Source organism: Rana temporaria, chromosome 1, assembly GCF_905171775.1.
Source record: "Rana temporaria chromosome 1, aRanTem1.1, whole genome shotgun sequence".
Lineage (NCBI taxonomy): Eukaryota > Metazoa > Chordata > Amphibia > Anura > Ranidae > Rana > Rana temporaria.
This window is the reverse complement of record NC_053489.1, coordinates 181,931,852-181,948,109: the sequence shown is the minus strand read 5'-3', so window position 1 is coordinate 181,948,109 and position 16,258 is coordinate 181,931,852. Positions and strand designations below refer to the sequence as shown.

Below are 16,258 nucleotides of genomic sequence, written 5' to 3'. Positions count from 1 at the left end.
ACCTGCTATCCAGAGATGGAAAGGCATCTCTGGAACACAAAATGAAACCACAGGGCAGCCCAGCCCGACGAAAACCCAATTTACAAGGATTAACTGGATGAGAGCAAAGTAACTCTCTCATCCCCCTCTAAATTTGAAATAGCACCTGGACTAAAAGTACACAGGCGCTACACAAAAATTGTGTCACTTTTATGTAAACATCCCTTGTAATAGAAAAAAAGCATGACAGAACCTCCTAAACATGAGATCTGGGGTCAAAAAGACCTCAGATTTCATATTTACACTAAAATGCAATAAAGAAAACAAAAATAGAAAACACAAACCCAATATTGGTATAATGTTCAGCGCTAAACCATCTGATGAAAAAGATTAAAATTTAAAATTAAAATGAAAAGGCATGAATCTGCATGCTGATACATGAAGGTGCAACGGAAAGATGCTTAAACGTCAGCAACAGCCCCGCCCACCCCACTAACACGTCCCGAATCGCGAATCTTATGTTTGTCCATGGTCGAGAAAAATTCTGGACTGGGCAGAGGCGGAGAGTTGGTGGAAGGGGTGATAGAGCGGAGCTTGGAGAGGGGGGCGGGCCCCCGTGCATAGCACTGAGTCCAAGTACAGTACTGTACATTGTTCTGTCATCAAATACGCTGCCTCACTGCGCCCATCAAACGTAGCCACTGCACCCAGCAAGCGCAACCACTGTGCCCGTCAAATGCAACCACTGCGCCCAGCAAACGCAACCACTGTGCCCATCAAACGCAACCATTGCGCCTTTCAAACGCAGCCACTGCACCCAGCAAACGCAGCCACTGCACCCAGCAAACGCAGCCACTGCACCCAGCAAAAGCAACCACTGTGCCCGTCAAGCGCAACCACTGTGCCCGTCAAACGCAACAACTGCGCCCGTCAAACGCAACCACTGCACCCAGCAAATGCAACCACTGCACCCAGCAAACACAACCACTGCGCCCATCAAACGCAGCCACTGCGCCCATCAAACACAGCCACTGCGCCCATCAAATGCAACCACTGCGCCCATCAAATACAGCCACTATGCCATCAAACGCAGCTACTGTGCCCATAAATTGTCATCACTGTGCCAGCAAACACAGCTACTGTACCCATCAATTGCTGCCAGATTGTCAAGCCGTAGCTGTGCTCCCTGGGCATAAGCTGATCGCCCATCCGTGCTGCTGGAGGGAGCCCAGACAGCCATAAATGAGGGACTTGCAGACTTGGTTATGGTAAGTGAGACCATGCCATATCCCACTCCATCTTCCCCCGAGGACAGGGACCTCCCCCCCCTCTGAGGACAAGGACCCCCTCCCCCGAAGACAGAGACCCATTTATCTTCTATGTTCTCTGAACATATCTCCGGGCCTTCATCCCTTCTAATCGAACCCATGTATCTTTTGTGTTCCCTGGACATGTCTCTGGGCCTCCATCCCTTCTAATCTTACAGGGGGAACTCTACGAACCCTGATGTAAAGGGGAACACTGATGTAAAGGGCAATGCTGCAGACCCTGATGTAAGTGGGAACTCTGATGTAAATGGGAATGCAGTGGACTCTCATGACTAGAGCATACCTCCCAACTTTTTGAGAGGGGAATGAGGGATACCTGTCAACAAATGTATGCAGGCATAAGACACACCCCTTGGCATGCCCCCTTAAAGGAGAATTGTACAAAAAAAACAAGATTGGTTAAACCCACAAGTCCTTTTTTTAATCACTACTATTCCTTTATATTGGCTTATGGAATTTATAAATGCAGCAATTTAGAAATCTGATGAAAGGTTTAGTGCTGGAAAACACTTTTTGATAGATAAAAAGTGCATTTTATATACATCTATATAGATCAGACCAAAATGAGGGACAAATGAGGAAAATGAGGGACAAATGAGGAGAATGAGGGACAGAGGGACATTGCTCCAAATCAGGGACAGTCCCTCGAAATCAGGGACAGTTGGGAGCTATGCTAGAGCACTCCTTACATCAGAGTACCTCCTTAGATTATGCTCTGCAGCATTTTCCTTTAAATCTGAGTTCCCTTGCACTTTAAGGTGGAATCCTGCTGACTCTAATGTAAAGGGGAATGCCGGAAATGTGATTGGGGGGGGGACTCTGGTGACCAGAGACCACCTTCAGCAGAGTGAATACAGTAAGGCGAGAGGGGGGGGGGGTGTTACTGATATAAGGGGAAATCTTTATATCAGTGCCCCCTCACATAACTGTATTCACTCCCCCTTACATCAATGATCCCCCCCTCAGACTGGCCTGACGGCGCTGTGACTGACCTCCTCACTGGTGCAGTGTGTAGGGCTCAGTTAGATGGCTCCAGGTTGGTGGCTCTGGTTTTATGCTATAGTTTCTTCTCCACAGTCCATACACGTCTGACTCCTCCCGTAATCCCAATCCTGGCGACGCTCTCACTCTTGATTCCTCTCCAGACTCCCCCTAAGAGACTGAAGACACAATAAAAGACAAGAGATAGTCAGAGATTGCAGACAGGATACAAGAGATGGTTAGAGGCTGCGGACAGGATACAGGAGGTGGTCAGAACATGTGTACAGCATAGCGGAGGTGGTCAGAGGATGGCGGACAGGATACAGGAGGCAGTCAGAGGATGTGGAAATGGTACAGGTGGTGGTCAGAGTATGCTGAAATGTAGGGGTAGCAAACAGAGGTGTAAGGCAGGGCTCGACAAATCCCGGTCGCCAGGTCGCCATGGCGACTAGAAAGTACCGATGATCTATTCAAAAATGGAGACGAGCGGCGCCATTGCGTTACTGCGCCACCCGGCCGAACACATACAAGCTTTCCTGAGCCCAGCCGGCGCATGCGCAGTTGCATGGTCGGCTCGCGGCCATCTTTTTTTACGGGCACCTGATGCCCATAACGTACTTTAACGGACAGCCCGAAAAGGGGTTACATTTACGGGCTGTCCGTAAATATATGTACGGTTGGCAACACAGGTTTGATAGACACAGTGAAGCTGCATTTGATGGGCACAATGAGGCTGCGTTTGATGGGCAAAGTGAGGCTAAGTTTGATGGGTACAGTGAGGCTGCGCTTGACGGGCACAGTGGCTGCATTTGACAGGCACAGTGGCTGCGTTTTACGGGCGTAGTGGCTGCGTTTTACGGGCGCAGTGGTTGTTTGCTGGGTGCAGTGGCTGTGTTTCATGGGCGCAGTGAGGCAACGTATTTGATGGCAGAACAATGTACAGTACTGTAATTGGACTCAGTGTTATACACCGGGGGAAGCTTCGCTCTATCACCCCCTCCCACCAACTCTCCGCCTCTGCCCGCTCCCTCGAGTCCAAATTTTTCTCGACCATGGACAAACATAAGTTCGCGATTAGGGGCGTGTTCGGGGCTGTTTCTGACGTTTAAGCATCAATCCGCCTCCGCCCGCCCACCCGCTCGAGACAATAATGTTTCTTGACCGCGCATGAGCAGTAAGGCCCCGCCGTCAGACGTTTGAGTGACGGAGTCGCACCGGAAGTGACGCGATCGTCTCTTAATACTCGCTAAGCTGTGCGCTGTGACGCAGAGCTTGAAGATGGCGGAGGTGGAATTCGGGGACCAGGAGCTTTTTGAGCAGCTGGACGGGGACGTGAAGCCTCAAGCGAAACACATACGCTTCGACGACACCGAGGACAGTCACTTGGAGCCCGACGGCTTACAGGAGCAGCTCGCCCGCTATGGGGACACAATAGAACAGCTGCGGGCGGAGAATATCCTTTGAGGAAGCTCAGAGCTGCAGTTACCGGCCTAGAGAGCGGGAGGAGGGGAGGGGAGGTGTGAGCGCTCTGCTATAGAGGCGGCCGGGGTGTGCGGCCTCACCGCCTCTATAGTTGTAGGCAGAGCAGCACCTTTATTACACGGGTGTGTAAGGGTCACCATATATCATACTATCTGATGCAATTCATATTCCATCTCCCACCCTGCTTGATTGGCTAGATGAAGTGTATTGTATAGCAGGGGTACTGATTTAAAATTCACAGTGAAGTCAGTAAAATATTCTTCCAGTTGGCGGTCTAAGTTTTGTGCTATGACTCACATTGTAAACATCACAGCCTCTTTCACACCCTCTTTCCCACTTTTTGGGCCCAAATATCCTGGCCCTTATGGTAAAACGCAGGGCTCTACTGTGTGGGCATCAGGACCTGGTGTGGCGGTGCGCGTCTAAAGACTTGTACACACTATCGGATTTTCTTACAACAGTTGGAGTGATGGCAGGATTTTTGTCCGATTATCTGACCGTTTTGTACGCTCCATCGCACAATTGGCAGAATTTCAGACAAATGTTGGATAGCATGCTTTAAAACTGTCGGACAACAAATGTGTCTGTGATCGTGTGTACACAAGTCCGTTGGCATAAAATCCAAAGTACAAACACACATGATCTGAACCAATTTTAGCCATGGCACAATATTAGCAGAAGTTGCCCTAAAGGGTGGCGCTAAAGAGCTGGAAAACTGTGTAGTTTTGTGTATGTTGGCTGAAAAACTTCTGCCGTCTGTAAGCATACCCAGTTCACGGCCAATGCCCTTTGGACAAAAAAATCACCGATTATCTGCTGGAAATCCGATCGCCTGTACGAAGCTTAAGTGTGTCAAACTGTGTCCCGTTCCCCCCCCCCCCCCCCCCTTTTTTTTTTTTTTTTGCTGTGTCACATTTGTATGTGCTACAGTTTGGTTGCGGTGCACATTATTTCAGGTTCTTATATAGCACCGTCAATTTTACGCAGTGCTTTACATATACATTGTACATTCACATCAGTCATATACACAGAGCCTTCAGATGAGCTCCAGTCCGTGGCAGAAAAATGCACACAGCATGCATTTTGCACCGCACTTCTCTGCACCCAAGAGCACTGTTGTAGTGTGAACAGGACACTTAGAAAACACTTTTTCTAGTGCAGAAAGTGAGTTCTCTGCCAAGGGCCCTTTCATTAGGGTCCTCAGTTCCCCCCTTTTGGATCACAGACACCCCTTTACTCAGGGGTCGACAAATCCCGGGCGCCAGGTCGCCATGGCGACTAGAAATAGGGTCCTGGCGACTTGGCTTGGAAGGGGGGGCAAAAAAAAAAAATTTTTTTTTTGTGAGCTGGCACCATCTGGTGGTGAGCCGTTGGTATTACAAGTTATTACCACCAGATGTGAGCTGGCGCCATCTGGTGGTGGCCGTTGGTATTACAAGTTAAGCATTACAAGTTAAACAGCAATTCTAATGTCATTTTTCACTGCCATCTTCTTCCCTCTAATTAGAACCCCCAAACATTATATATATTTTTTTATCCTAACACCCTAGAGAATAAAATGGCGATCGTTGCAATACTTTCTGTCATGCCGTATTTGCGCAGCGGTCTTGCAAGCGCACTTTTTTGGGGAAAAAATTACACTTTTTTTAATTAAAAAAATAAGACAACAGTAAAATTATCCCCATTTTTTTTATATTATGAAAGATAATGTTACTCCGAGTAAATTGATACCCAACATGTCACGCTTCAAAATTACGTCCGCTCGTGGAATGGTGTCAAACTTTTACCCTTTAAAATCTCCATAGGCGACGTTTAAAAAACTCTACAGGTTGCATGTTTTGAGTTAGAGGAGGTCTAGGGCTAGAATTATTGCTCTCGCTCTACCAATCGCGGCAATACCTTACATGTGTGGTTTGAACACCGTTTACATGTGCGGTCGCTGCTCACGTATGTGTTCGCTTCTGCGCGCAAGCTCGTCGCGACGGGGCGCGTTTTCTGGCTCCTAACTTTTTTTTATCTGGCTCCTAGATTCCAAGCAAATTTGTCAACCCCTGCTTTACATCATTGCCCTCAGTCCCCTCTTCACATCACAGCTCCCCCCTCCAATCCTTACACCACAGTCCCCTTTACATAATAAACCCCTTCCCCTTTCTTTACATCAGTCTTCCCTTCATATAACCTCCACTCCTTCAGTCCTACCTGTACACTACAGACTCCTCGTCACATTAGTCTCCCCCTTTTGTTTCACACACCCCTCATTTTACACCATTGCCCTCATTCCCCCCTCTCATCACAGACCCTCCATCCTTGCTTCACAGTCCCTTTCACATGATAGCCCCCCCCCCCTCTCTTTACATCAATCTTCCCTTCATATTACCACCCCTCCTTACTTTGCAGTCCCCCTTGTACACTACAGACTCTTTACATCAGACTTCCCATCCCCTTTCCACTTCAGTCCTGCCTCTATATTACATAGGCCTTCCCAACTTTACACAAGATGCAAGGCATGACAGGTCTGGACAAAGGCTGGGACATTGTATGTTAAAGGTGGGGGAAATGATTGCTTGGACCACCCTGCAGCTTGGCAATCAATCGCTCGTTTCCTAACTTGATAAGTCCGTGCTCTATCCAGACCTGTTGCGCCTCCCATCTTGTGCCCTTCCTTGACAATGATGGCGGCGGAAGAAAAGTTGTCGGCTGGCAAAAGATACACAAACATTTATTTAGCGGGGCTGCAGTCTTGATAGGCCTGTTGTCCAGTCTGTCATATAGTGATGCCTAATATGTATAGCCACCTTAAGGGCCCATTAACATTAAAGGGGTTATAAAGGTTAATTTATTTTATAAATAGGTTCCTTTAAGCTAGCGCATTGTTGGTTCACTTGCCTTTTCCTTCGATTTCCCTTCTAAATGTTTTTTTTTCTTTGTCTATATTTCTCACTTCCTGTTTCTCCTCCAGTAAGCTTGCCCCATGTTTTGGCTGGGGGTTAGTCAGACAGGCCAGCTTACTGAGGAGAAACAGGAAGTGAGAAATTCAGACAAAGAAAAAAATATTTAGAAGGGAAATCGAAGGAAAGGGTAAGAACCAACAATGCACTAGCTTGACCACTTCCCGACCTCCTCATGTACATTTACGTTGGCAGAATGGCACGGACAGGCACATCAACGTACCTGTACGTGGCCGCCTAGACGTGGGTGGGGGGTCCGATCGGGACCCCCCACGGTACATGCGGAGGTCGGGTCCGCTCGGGGAGCGATCCGGGATGACGGTGCGGCTATTTGTGTATAGCCGCTCCGTCGCGATCGCTCCCCGGAGCTGAAGAACGGGGAGAGCCGTGTGTAAACACGGCTTCCCCTGTGCTTCACTGTGGCGGCGCATCGATCGAGTGATCCCTTTTATTAGGGAGACTCGATCGATGATGTCAGTCCTACAGCCACACCCCCCTACACTAGTAAACACATACACAGTGATCCCTAAATGTTACAGCGCCCCCTGTGTTTAACTCCCAAACTGCAACTGTCATTTTCACAATAAACAATGCAATTTAAATGCATTTTGTGCTGTGAAAATGACAATGGTCCCAAAAATGTGTCAAAATTGTCCGAAGTGTCCGCCATAATGTCGCAGTCACGAAAAAAATCGCAGATCGCTGCCATTACTAGTAAAAAAAATAAAAATGCAAAAAAACTATCCCCTATTTTGTAAACGCTATAAATTTTGCGCAAACCAACCGATAAAACGATTATTGCGATTTTTTTTTTTACTTTTTTTATTATTTTTTTTTTTTTTTTTTATTTTTTTTACCAAAAATAGGTAGAAGAATACGTATCGGCCTAAACTGAGGAAATTTTTTTTTTTTTTTATATATGTTTTTGGGGGATATTTATTACAGCAAAAAGTAAAAAATATTGCACTTTTTTCAAAATTGTCGCTCTATTTTTGTTTATAGCGCAAAAAATAAAAACCGCAGAGGTGATCAAATACCACCAAAAGAAAGCTCTATTTGTGGGTAAAAAAGGACGCCAATTTTGTTTGGGAGCCACGTCGCACGACCGCGCAATTGTTTGTTAAAGCGACGCAGTCCCGAACTGTAAAAACCCCTTGGGTCTTTAGCCAGCATATTGGTCCGGGGCTTAAGTGGTTAAAGGAACCTGTTTAGAAAATAAAAAAAATGAACCTTTACAACCCCTTTAAGTGCAATACGACTGAGTGGCTATTCCATCTTGGTCCCACTGCAAGATACGGCAAAATGTCTTGTCTCCTATATGTCTGGTTCACACCACTGTAGTGTGGGCAAGTTACCACTTTTTTTTGCAGTGCCAGGCAATCGGCTGCCTCACCCCACATGGTAATTCATTTTATAGGCACCTTTTCTGTACACCCAAGGTCACCTTGCCAGTTTCAAGTGTGTTGGCCAATGGAACTTAAAGGGCATGGTTTTAAAAAACCACCAAAAAAACATGTTCTACCTTCTACCTTCGGATACAATTTAAAAGGCCCCTCCCTTTCCTCTGACCTTCAGTTGTTTTGTGTTTCCAGACCTTCCAGGAGCACAAGTTTTTTTTGTTTTTCCTAGGTCTGGTAACTGGTTGGCGGCTGAGTCCTGGATGTGTTCAGTCCCTGTTTTTGGCCAGAAGGGTACCCTGTTGAAGGTTCTTGCCTCACCTGCCAGGGTAAACCGAGGTGTACAAAAATGGCGTCGGAGGACTCCCGGTGACGCGGCAAGATGGCGCCGGAACCAGAAGTCACGTGACGCCTTTTTCCGGTGTCGTGTTCATAAGGACTTTGGCGCACTACACTGATGGCATGCCCAGGGAGCTTGGTCGTCGGAGGATGCAGACCGCTCCTCAAATTTCAGGGAACTGCTAGCCATAGGGAAAGCTCTTGGCTCTGCAGGAGAAGCTCAGTTCAAAAGACCTGTTGGTGTTTTCAGACAATGCCACGACAGTGGCATACCTGAACAAGCAAGGGGGCAGTCGTTTAAAGCCACTTCTAACGCTATCACAGCAGATTCTGTCCTGGGCAGAAATCATTGCCACCTCTATCAGAGCAGTCCACATCAGAAGTTCAGAGAACACGCTCGCGGCCTATCTGAGCAGGGTGAGCGTATGTTCCAGCTGTTTGGAGTTACATTAAAGCACGTTCCAGGAGATTGTGCCAAGATGGGGTCTTCCTGCAGTGGATCTTTTTGCCTCCAATCTCAACAGAAAACTGCTGGCGTTTTTCTCACTGGAGAGAGAGTCGGGGTCCTTGAGGACGGATGCTCTTTCCTGTGGGATTTCACTCTGGCCTACGCATTCCCTCCTTTTCCCCTCTTACCTCTGGTAGTTCGGAAAATTATTCAGGAGCGGGCAGAAGTGGTGGCCCAGTTGGTTTCCCTCTCTAAAGACCCTCTTTGTGGACCTTCCCTGGCCCCTGCCAGAGCTGAAGGATCTACTCCATTAGGGGCCAGTATCGCATCCAAACCCTCAGATCTTCAATTTGACACTTGGAGGCTGAGCGGCGCATCTTACTGTTGAAAGGGTGTTCAGAGACAGTTATTCAAACTATCCTGGACAGCCGCAAGTTGGTAACTAGAATCTATGGGAAAGTTTGGAAAACTTTTTATTCCTAGAAAAGGAAATCCGGTTTGGATTCTTTTTCTACTACCTGTTCTAGATTTTTATTTATTTTTTACCCAAGGGAGTGGAGACAGGTCTATTTGTTAGCACCCTTAGGGTTCAGGTTGTGGCCCTGTCTGTATTTTCAGACAAGAGGCTAGCGGAAGATCCTTTAGGCTGGGTTCACACTACTACACTACTTTCATCCTACTTTGCTCTGTGTTCAATGTTTCCCTATGAGAGCGTCTTGTAGCGTCCTACACAAGTCGGTCCGACTTTGAAAATGCTCCCTGTACTACTTTTGGTCCTACATTGATCCTACTTCAGGCCCATTGAATATCATTGAAGTCGGACCAAAGTAGTATCCTGTTCATGAAAGTAGGATGGATGTAGGAGCAATGTAGGATAAATGTAGGACCAATGTAGCAGAGCAAAGTAGGATGAAAGTAGTGTAGTAGTGTGAACCCAGCCTTAGTCAGGAGGTTCCTTCCAGCCAGATCTAGACATGCTCCCAGAGTTGTCAAACATGTGCCTCCTTGGGATCTGTCATTAGTGCTTAATGCTCTAACAAGGGCTTTGTTTGAGCCTTTGCATGAAGCTTCCCTGAAATTTTATTTCCTTGAAGATTTCCTTCCTTTTGGCTATTGCGTCAGGGAGAAGGATTTCTGATCTGCAGTCCTTTTGCTGTAAAGATCCCTTCCTGAGGATTTTAGAGGACAAGGTAGTGATCAAACCTGATCCTTTCTATTTGCCCAAAGTTTCTTCTAACTTTCATAGGTCCCAGGAAGTAGCCCTTCCTAGTTTTTGTTCCTCTCCCAAGAGGAAAGATTGTTTTTTAGACGTAAAGAGATGTCTGCTGCTGTACTTGGAGAAATCCAGCCTGTTTAGGAGTTCCTGCCAGCTGTTAGGCCCAGTGGCCCCAAAAAGGGATCCAAAGTGTCCAAAAGCTCTATAGCTAGATGGATTAGGGAAGCTATTTGTGAAGCTTACAAAGCGTCAGGTCGTAGTCCTCCTAGAATTAGGGCTCATTCGACAAGATCCATGGCTACATCATGGGCAGAAAAAACGGGGGGGCATCATGGGAAGAAGTTTCTAAAGTTGCCATCTGGTCCTCCTCTCATGCATTTGTCAAACATTAGAGTTCAGATGCTTTCCAGCCAGGAACATTTCCTTTGGTAGGAAAGTGCTTCAGGATGTTGTCCCTCCCTAAGGTATAGTATCTTGCTTATCCTCTCAAGTAGCTGTCCTGGAAGGTGAGGGGGGGGGGGGGACTTCCTGTTAGACTTACCAGTAACAGTATTTCCAGGAACCTTCAGGACAGCGTCTATATTCCCACCCTATTTTTCTTTCATCTGATGGTGGTGTTTTCATTTATCTACTTCAGGCCCAGGCCAATTCTGACGCTTCGCTCCTACATATAAAAATCATTTTTATTTTGTTGCTAGAAAATGATAGAATCCCCAAACACGTGTTTTTTTTTTTTTTTTTTAACAAAGACCCTAGAGAATACAATGGCGGACATTGCAACTTTTTATCTCGTACGGTATTTGCGCAGCAATTTTCCAAACGCATTTTTTGGGGGGGAAAGAAAGTTTAATGCTATTAAAAAAAAAAAAAAATTAAAGTTCGCCTAATTTTTTTGCATAATGTGAAAGATGAAGTTACGCAGAGTAAATAGATACCTAACATGTAACGCTTCAAAATTGCACACTCATGGAATGGCGCCAAACTTCGGTACTTATAAATCCCCATAGGCGACGCTTTGTTTTTTTTTTACTGGTTACATTTTTTGTTAGAGGTCTAGGGCTAGAATTATTGCTCTCGCTCTAACGTTCGCGGCGACACCTCACGTGTGGTTTGAACACAGTTTTCATATGTGGGCGGGACTTTGCGTATGCGTTCGCTTCTGCATGCGAGGACAGGGGCACTTTTAAAAAAAAATATATATTTTATTTTGACACTTATAATATATTTTCAGCATTTTTATTACAAGAATTGTAAACATCCCTTGTAATAGGAATATGACATAACAGAACCTCTTTACAGTGAGTGATGGGGTGCCGTTTTTTTTTTTTTTTAATGCATAACATGCTGGAAATCTCTATGATCAACATCCGGGGCCGGCGGATCCTGTCACTCACCGATCACACAGGTGAGTCGGTAGAGACACCGGTGGGAGGGGATGCGCCCCCTTCCGCTGCCCGTAAGAACGATCAAGCAGCCGAACAGCCGGCTGTATGGAATCGCTGGCTGAAACCGGCAATATCTGAATGATGCCTGTAGCTGCTTATGACATCCTCCGGGCGCCAAGTGATTAAAAAAAAGTTTGCATTTTCTTTTTAGGGTCACTTCTGTTTTTTTTTTTTTTTTTTGCTGTGCTACAGTGGTATGTTTCTGTTTGTTTACACATGTTTGCAGTGTAAAAAAAAAACTTGCTGCCCCCCCCCCTTTTTTTTTGCACCCTGTAATGGTGTGAACTTTGCCCATAGAATAACCTGGATTTTGCATGGTCTACTCTATGCAGTGGGAACATGATCAAAAGTACATCTCTTCTTCTGGTGTGCATGACCCCTTAATGGAGAATCATGGCCATGGGCTATACTTCTCCTTTTGGATCACCGGATTTGTGACCCGGTTTAAGCCAACAGTAGGTTGGGCAGGGGTGAGATTTTGCGTTGCAGGTGGTCAGTAGCAGAAAAGAATAGAGAAGAGTTAAAGTGGGGAATATTTCTATTATAGGCATCAACAGATTATTGGTGCGGCCGGTATTCACTTTTTTTAGAAGTATCAGTAAAAAACTGACCAATATTGCTTCCAGGGGTTTTACCGGGGTGATGCTGTTCTTTAGAGTGGACGGTCGGCTTTATTGTAATAACTAATGGGGTTCAGCAGCCGCTCGGCTGTTATTACAAGCAGCGGGAGGGGACATTCCCCCTCCCCTTCTGTTGCTCGCAACCAGCCAGCATGTCCGAAGACCTGATCAATGCCAATGCTTTGTTTGGATCTAGTCCGGAAGCAATGTCATGACATTTCCTGGAATACTGGCATCTTAAAGGCACCAGTTTTAAAAAATTAAGTATTCAAAAACGCAGATCTTGACCTTTTGCACACGTATGGACCCCCCGATCTCTCCATAGAGAGTACCTATTGCTGTCACAAGATGTTTATGTTCCTTGTGACAGCAATAACTGTGATAAAAAAAAATAAAAATAAGTAAAATGACAGGTGTATACACTTTATTTAAAAAAATAAAATAAATTTAATGTACAAAATATTGGCGGGAGAGGTGGCGGAAATATCGGTATTGACACCAAAAACACTGTTGGTCGATCCCTAACTTCTATGGGTTATAGTTAGGTGGTTGAAGGGGGGAAGGAGTTGGAAGACCGGGCAAGAGTCACTTTAACTGACAATTGTGCGGTCGTGCAACGCTGTACCCAAACAAAGTTTAGCTTTTTTTTTTTTTTTTTTTTTTTTCACCAATGGAGCTTTCTTTTGATGGTATTTGATCACCTCCTGCAGTTTTTTTATTTATTTTTTATTTTTTGCGCTATAAACAAGAGCGACAATTTTTTGAAACAAAAACAATCTCCTTTTTGCTATAATATCCCACATTTAAAAAAAAAAAGTTTTCATTGGTTTAGGTCGATATGTATTCTACATATTTTTGGTAAAAAAAACACAATAAGCCTGTATTGATTGGTTTGCACAAAAGTTATAGCGTCTACAAAATAGGGCATAGATTTGTGATTTTTATTTTTTTATTGGGACTACACTATTGCGGAGGACAAATTGGACGCTTGGCCACAAGCTGCATTCTCGGGTTCCCCTGTGGGACAGGAGAGCCGAGAGAACCGCGGAAGGCGGCGGTGACATCCCCTCCCACTGCTTGTAAAAGCAGTCTAGCGGCCAAATAGCTGCTAGGATTGCTTTTGTCACAAAAATTCAGGTGGGAAAGAGGAAAAGGAAAGAAAGAGGAGGGGAAGAGGGGAGGGGGTTTGAATAGAAGGAAGAGAAAAGGAAAAGGTAGCAATTCAGCCAGTTAGCTTAAAGGGATTACTTTTAGCAATAGGATTGCTTTTGCATGAAAGCATATACTGATTATACATTTTGACCCCATATCTGACACGCTTGCTGGGGATAAACTGTTTGCAAACAAGGCAGCCAGAAAGCTTAATCGGGGACTCATCTATGCATACAGCTTGTTGGGGTGTAAGCAAGGCTGATCATATTCAGGGTCACCCCGAGGATGATGGTTCATTGTTGAAGTGCATCAACAGCAATATTTGCTCGTATCTAGACCTGGCCATGGCATCCGAACACGGGCATATGATGAATGGAGTCAGTGGACCAATATGACCGCATCCCTTTCTTTTCCGTAATGCCAATGTTGAGGAATAGAGTAGTTTTAAATTAGAAAATATTTGTTTCCATGCAAATTATCTGCATTCCAGAGCTCAGTGCTACGAGTTACGGCACTAAGCTCTGGTAACTGACCAGACAGGGATGTGCTAGCGGGGGCATCCGGGACATCTGTCAGCCAGGGTCCCGCAAGCGGCTTTCCCGCAGCCAACCTCTCTCTCCCCACTGACAGCCGCACACACTCCTCGGTTCCAATGTTCTGTGTACACACCCAGGAGGAGCAACACCACTTTGTTGAGAGCCGCGCTGCTGGTCTGTTTACTGTGTGCAGTCAGGGGGATACGGTAACCGGGAAGCAGGGCTGTGGAGTCGGTAGATAAATGTTCCGACTCCTCAGTTTTATGTACTTCCGACTCCTCGACTCCGACTCCTCTGTATTAATATGCGAATGTATTTATACATTCCTTGAGGGAAAGAAACGCAACCTACCACAGGACTACTGGCTGGGAAGCCAACAGTCTACTGTATTGCACAGTTTAAGCAAAAGACAAAGACAAAGGAAGGGGCATTTATTCTAAAACATGATTTTCCTAGGAGAATCCCATAGTCATGTTTAAAGTTTAAGCTAACAATCGGAGTTTAAAGTTTTTATAGCCTTAGCTAAATGACAGCAGTTTTTCCAATGGTTTACAGCTTCAGTCTTGAACTATTGGCCCTCCATTCCCTTCACTTATACAAGTGTCTCACTCTCTAGTCCTGCAAAAAAACATATTTATTTAATCCCTTATCAGTGAGAGGCTAGGTTACACATGGATGCTGCGTTCCCTGTAAAAGCAGAACACAACACTATGGAAAGTATAAGTATTGCAGCTCCTAATTGTGCGTTGCGTGCCATATAGTGAAGCACATGAAAAGCATGCTTCTTCGCGGTCACTTAACGTGTACGTTTTGCGGTTACGTGAGGCACTGCATGCATTGGTCTTTATTCTTACAGTAGAGAAGTCATTAATTATAACTTTTTGTGAATTGGGACATTTAAACTTGCTTTTTTTTTTTTTTTTATTCCAATCTAAATTTAGTGTCGGAGTCGGTGCATTGTTTGCCGACTCCGACTCCAGGTACCCAAAATTTCCCCCGACTCCTCGACTCCGACTCCACAGCCCTGGCGGGAAGGTGGGGGGCGGGTGGCAGGCAGAAAACAGATGCGCGCGCACACACATGGAGTGGTGGGGGTAAGGGAACATGTGCTTTGGGAAGGGAGAAGGTATGTGCTGGGGGGGGGGGGTCCGATTCTCGCTCACCCCCCCCCCCCCCCCACTCTTGCACATGTCCTCTCTCCACCCAAAGCACCGCCTGCACACATCCCCCCCCTTCTCACCCCAAATTAAGATGTGGCATCCCTCTGTCATCCTCCCTATCAAGTTGAAAGGGTGGTTCTTAAAAGGGGTGTGGTCTTGACTGGAAGGGATGGGCCCTATTTAAATTGGGGAGGGGCACCTTCCTACTGGAAGTTGACCACCACTCCTCCCTTGTCACATTGGGTCTCGATTATGAATGACACTATGAGAATGGAGGCGATGTTAGCTCTGGACAATGATACCTACAAGAAATATAAACAGCTGTGGCTCACCTGGCTCCACTTCTCTTCGTCTGATACGTTGTTGAGCATGTTGTCTCCCGCAACATGATCGTTGGTGTAATGTTTTATACCCCGGGACGGGTTGGGGCCCCAATGCGGGATCTTCCACCGTAGATACACCCTCCCTCACCCTCCCTCTAGATTGCCCTGTCGGCAGCCCACACTTCCCCCTTCAAATCCCCTCTTACCTGTCTCTTTCGCCTCCCCCCTCTCTCCTCTTTCTCTCTCCTTCTCTCTTCTCATTTCAACTTTCTCTACACTCTTGTTCCTCTTCTCTTCCTTTTTTCGTTTTTTTTTTTTTTCTCTTTTCCCCTCCCCCCCTTTTTTTTTCTTTTTGTATCAATACCGTAGTTTACAGTCGCAGCTCCACTAAAAAGAGACCTTAGTGGTCACGCATAATTTCCTTTATTATTGGTTCATTTTATATACAGTTGTTGCCATGTCTATTGTTATGCTTATTGGTGAGAGTCTAGTTGTAGGCGATAGCCACTTGGCTGACTCTTCCCTCCAATCATTATTGTGACTGTATGCGGACTGTGCCTTCTAATGTTTATTATCCTTTTTCTGTTTGATATGTCAAAATTTCCAATAAACATATTTTCAACTCTAAATTGGGGAGGGGGGCACGAGTTTAGTCTGGCCAAGGGCAGCACAAAACCTTAATACACCACTGCTTCAGCCCATTAAATATCATTTAAGTTGGATCATCTTCTTAACTGATCTGACTTTGGCATGCGACTTGTGCTCTGAGGATTTTTTAAAGGGGAACCCCACGCCAAAATGTGAAATAAGAAACTGCGTAGGGTCCCCCCAAAAAAGCCATACCAGACCCTTATCCGAGCACACAGCCTGGCAGGTCAAGAAAGTGGGGGGCCGAGCGAACATG

At 45.9% G+C, this 16,258-nt stretch overlaps 1 protein-coding gene across 1 annotated transcript in view; it reads left to right on the top strand.

The window, feature by feature from the left end:
- The first annotated feature begins 3,444 nt into the window (after positions 1-3,444).
- ZCCHC8 (zinc finger CCHC-type containing 8) overlaps positions 3,445-16,258 on the top strand; it is a 107,228-nt gene continuing 94,414 nt past the window's right edge. Inside the window, exon 1 of the mRNA XM_040347271.1 lies at positions 3,445-3,741. Within this exon, the coding sequence (XP_040203205.1) occupies positions 3,567-3,741 (175 nt within the window). The 5' untranslated portion in view covers positions 3,445-3,566. The remainder of the gene's footprint in view (positions 3,742-16,258) is intronic.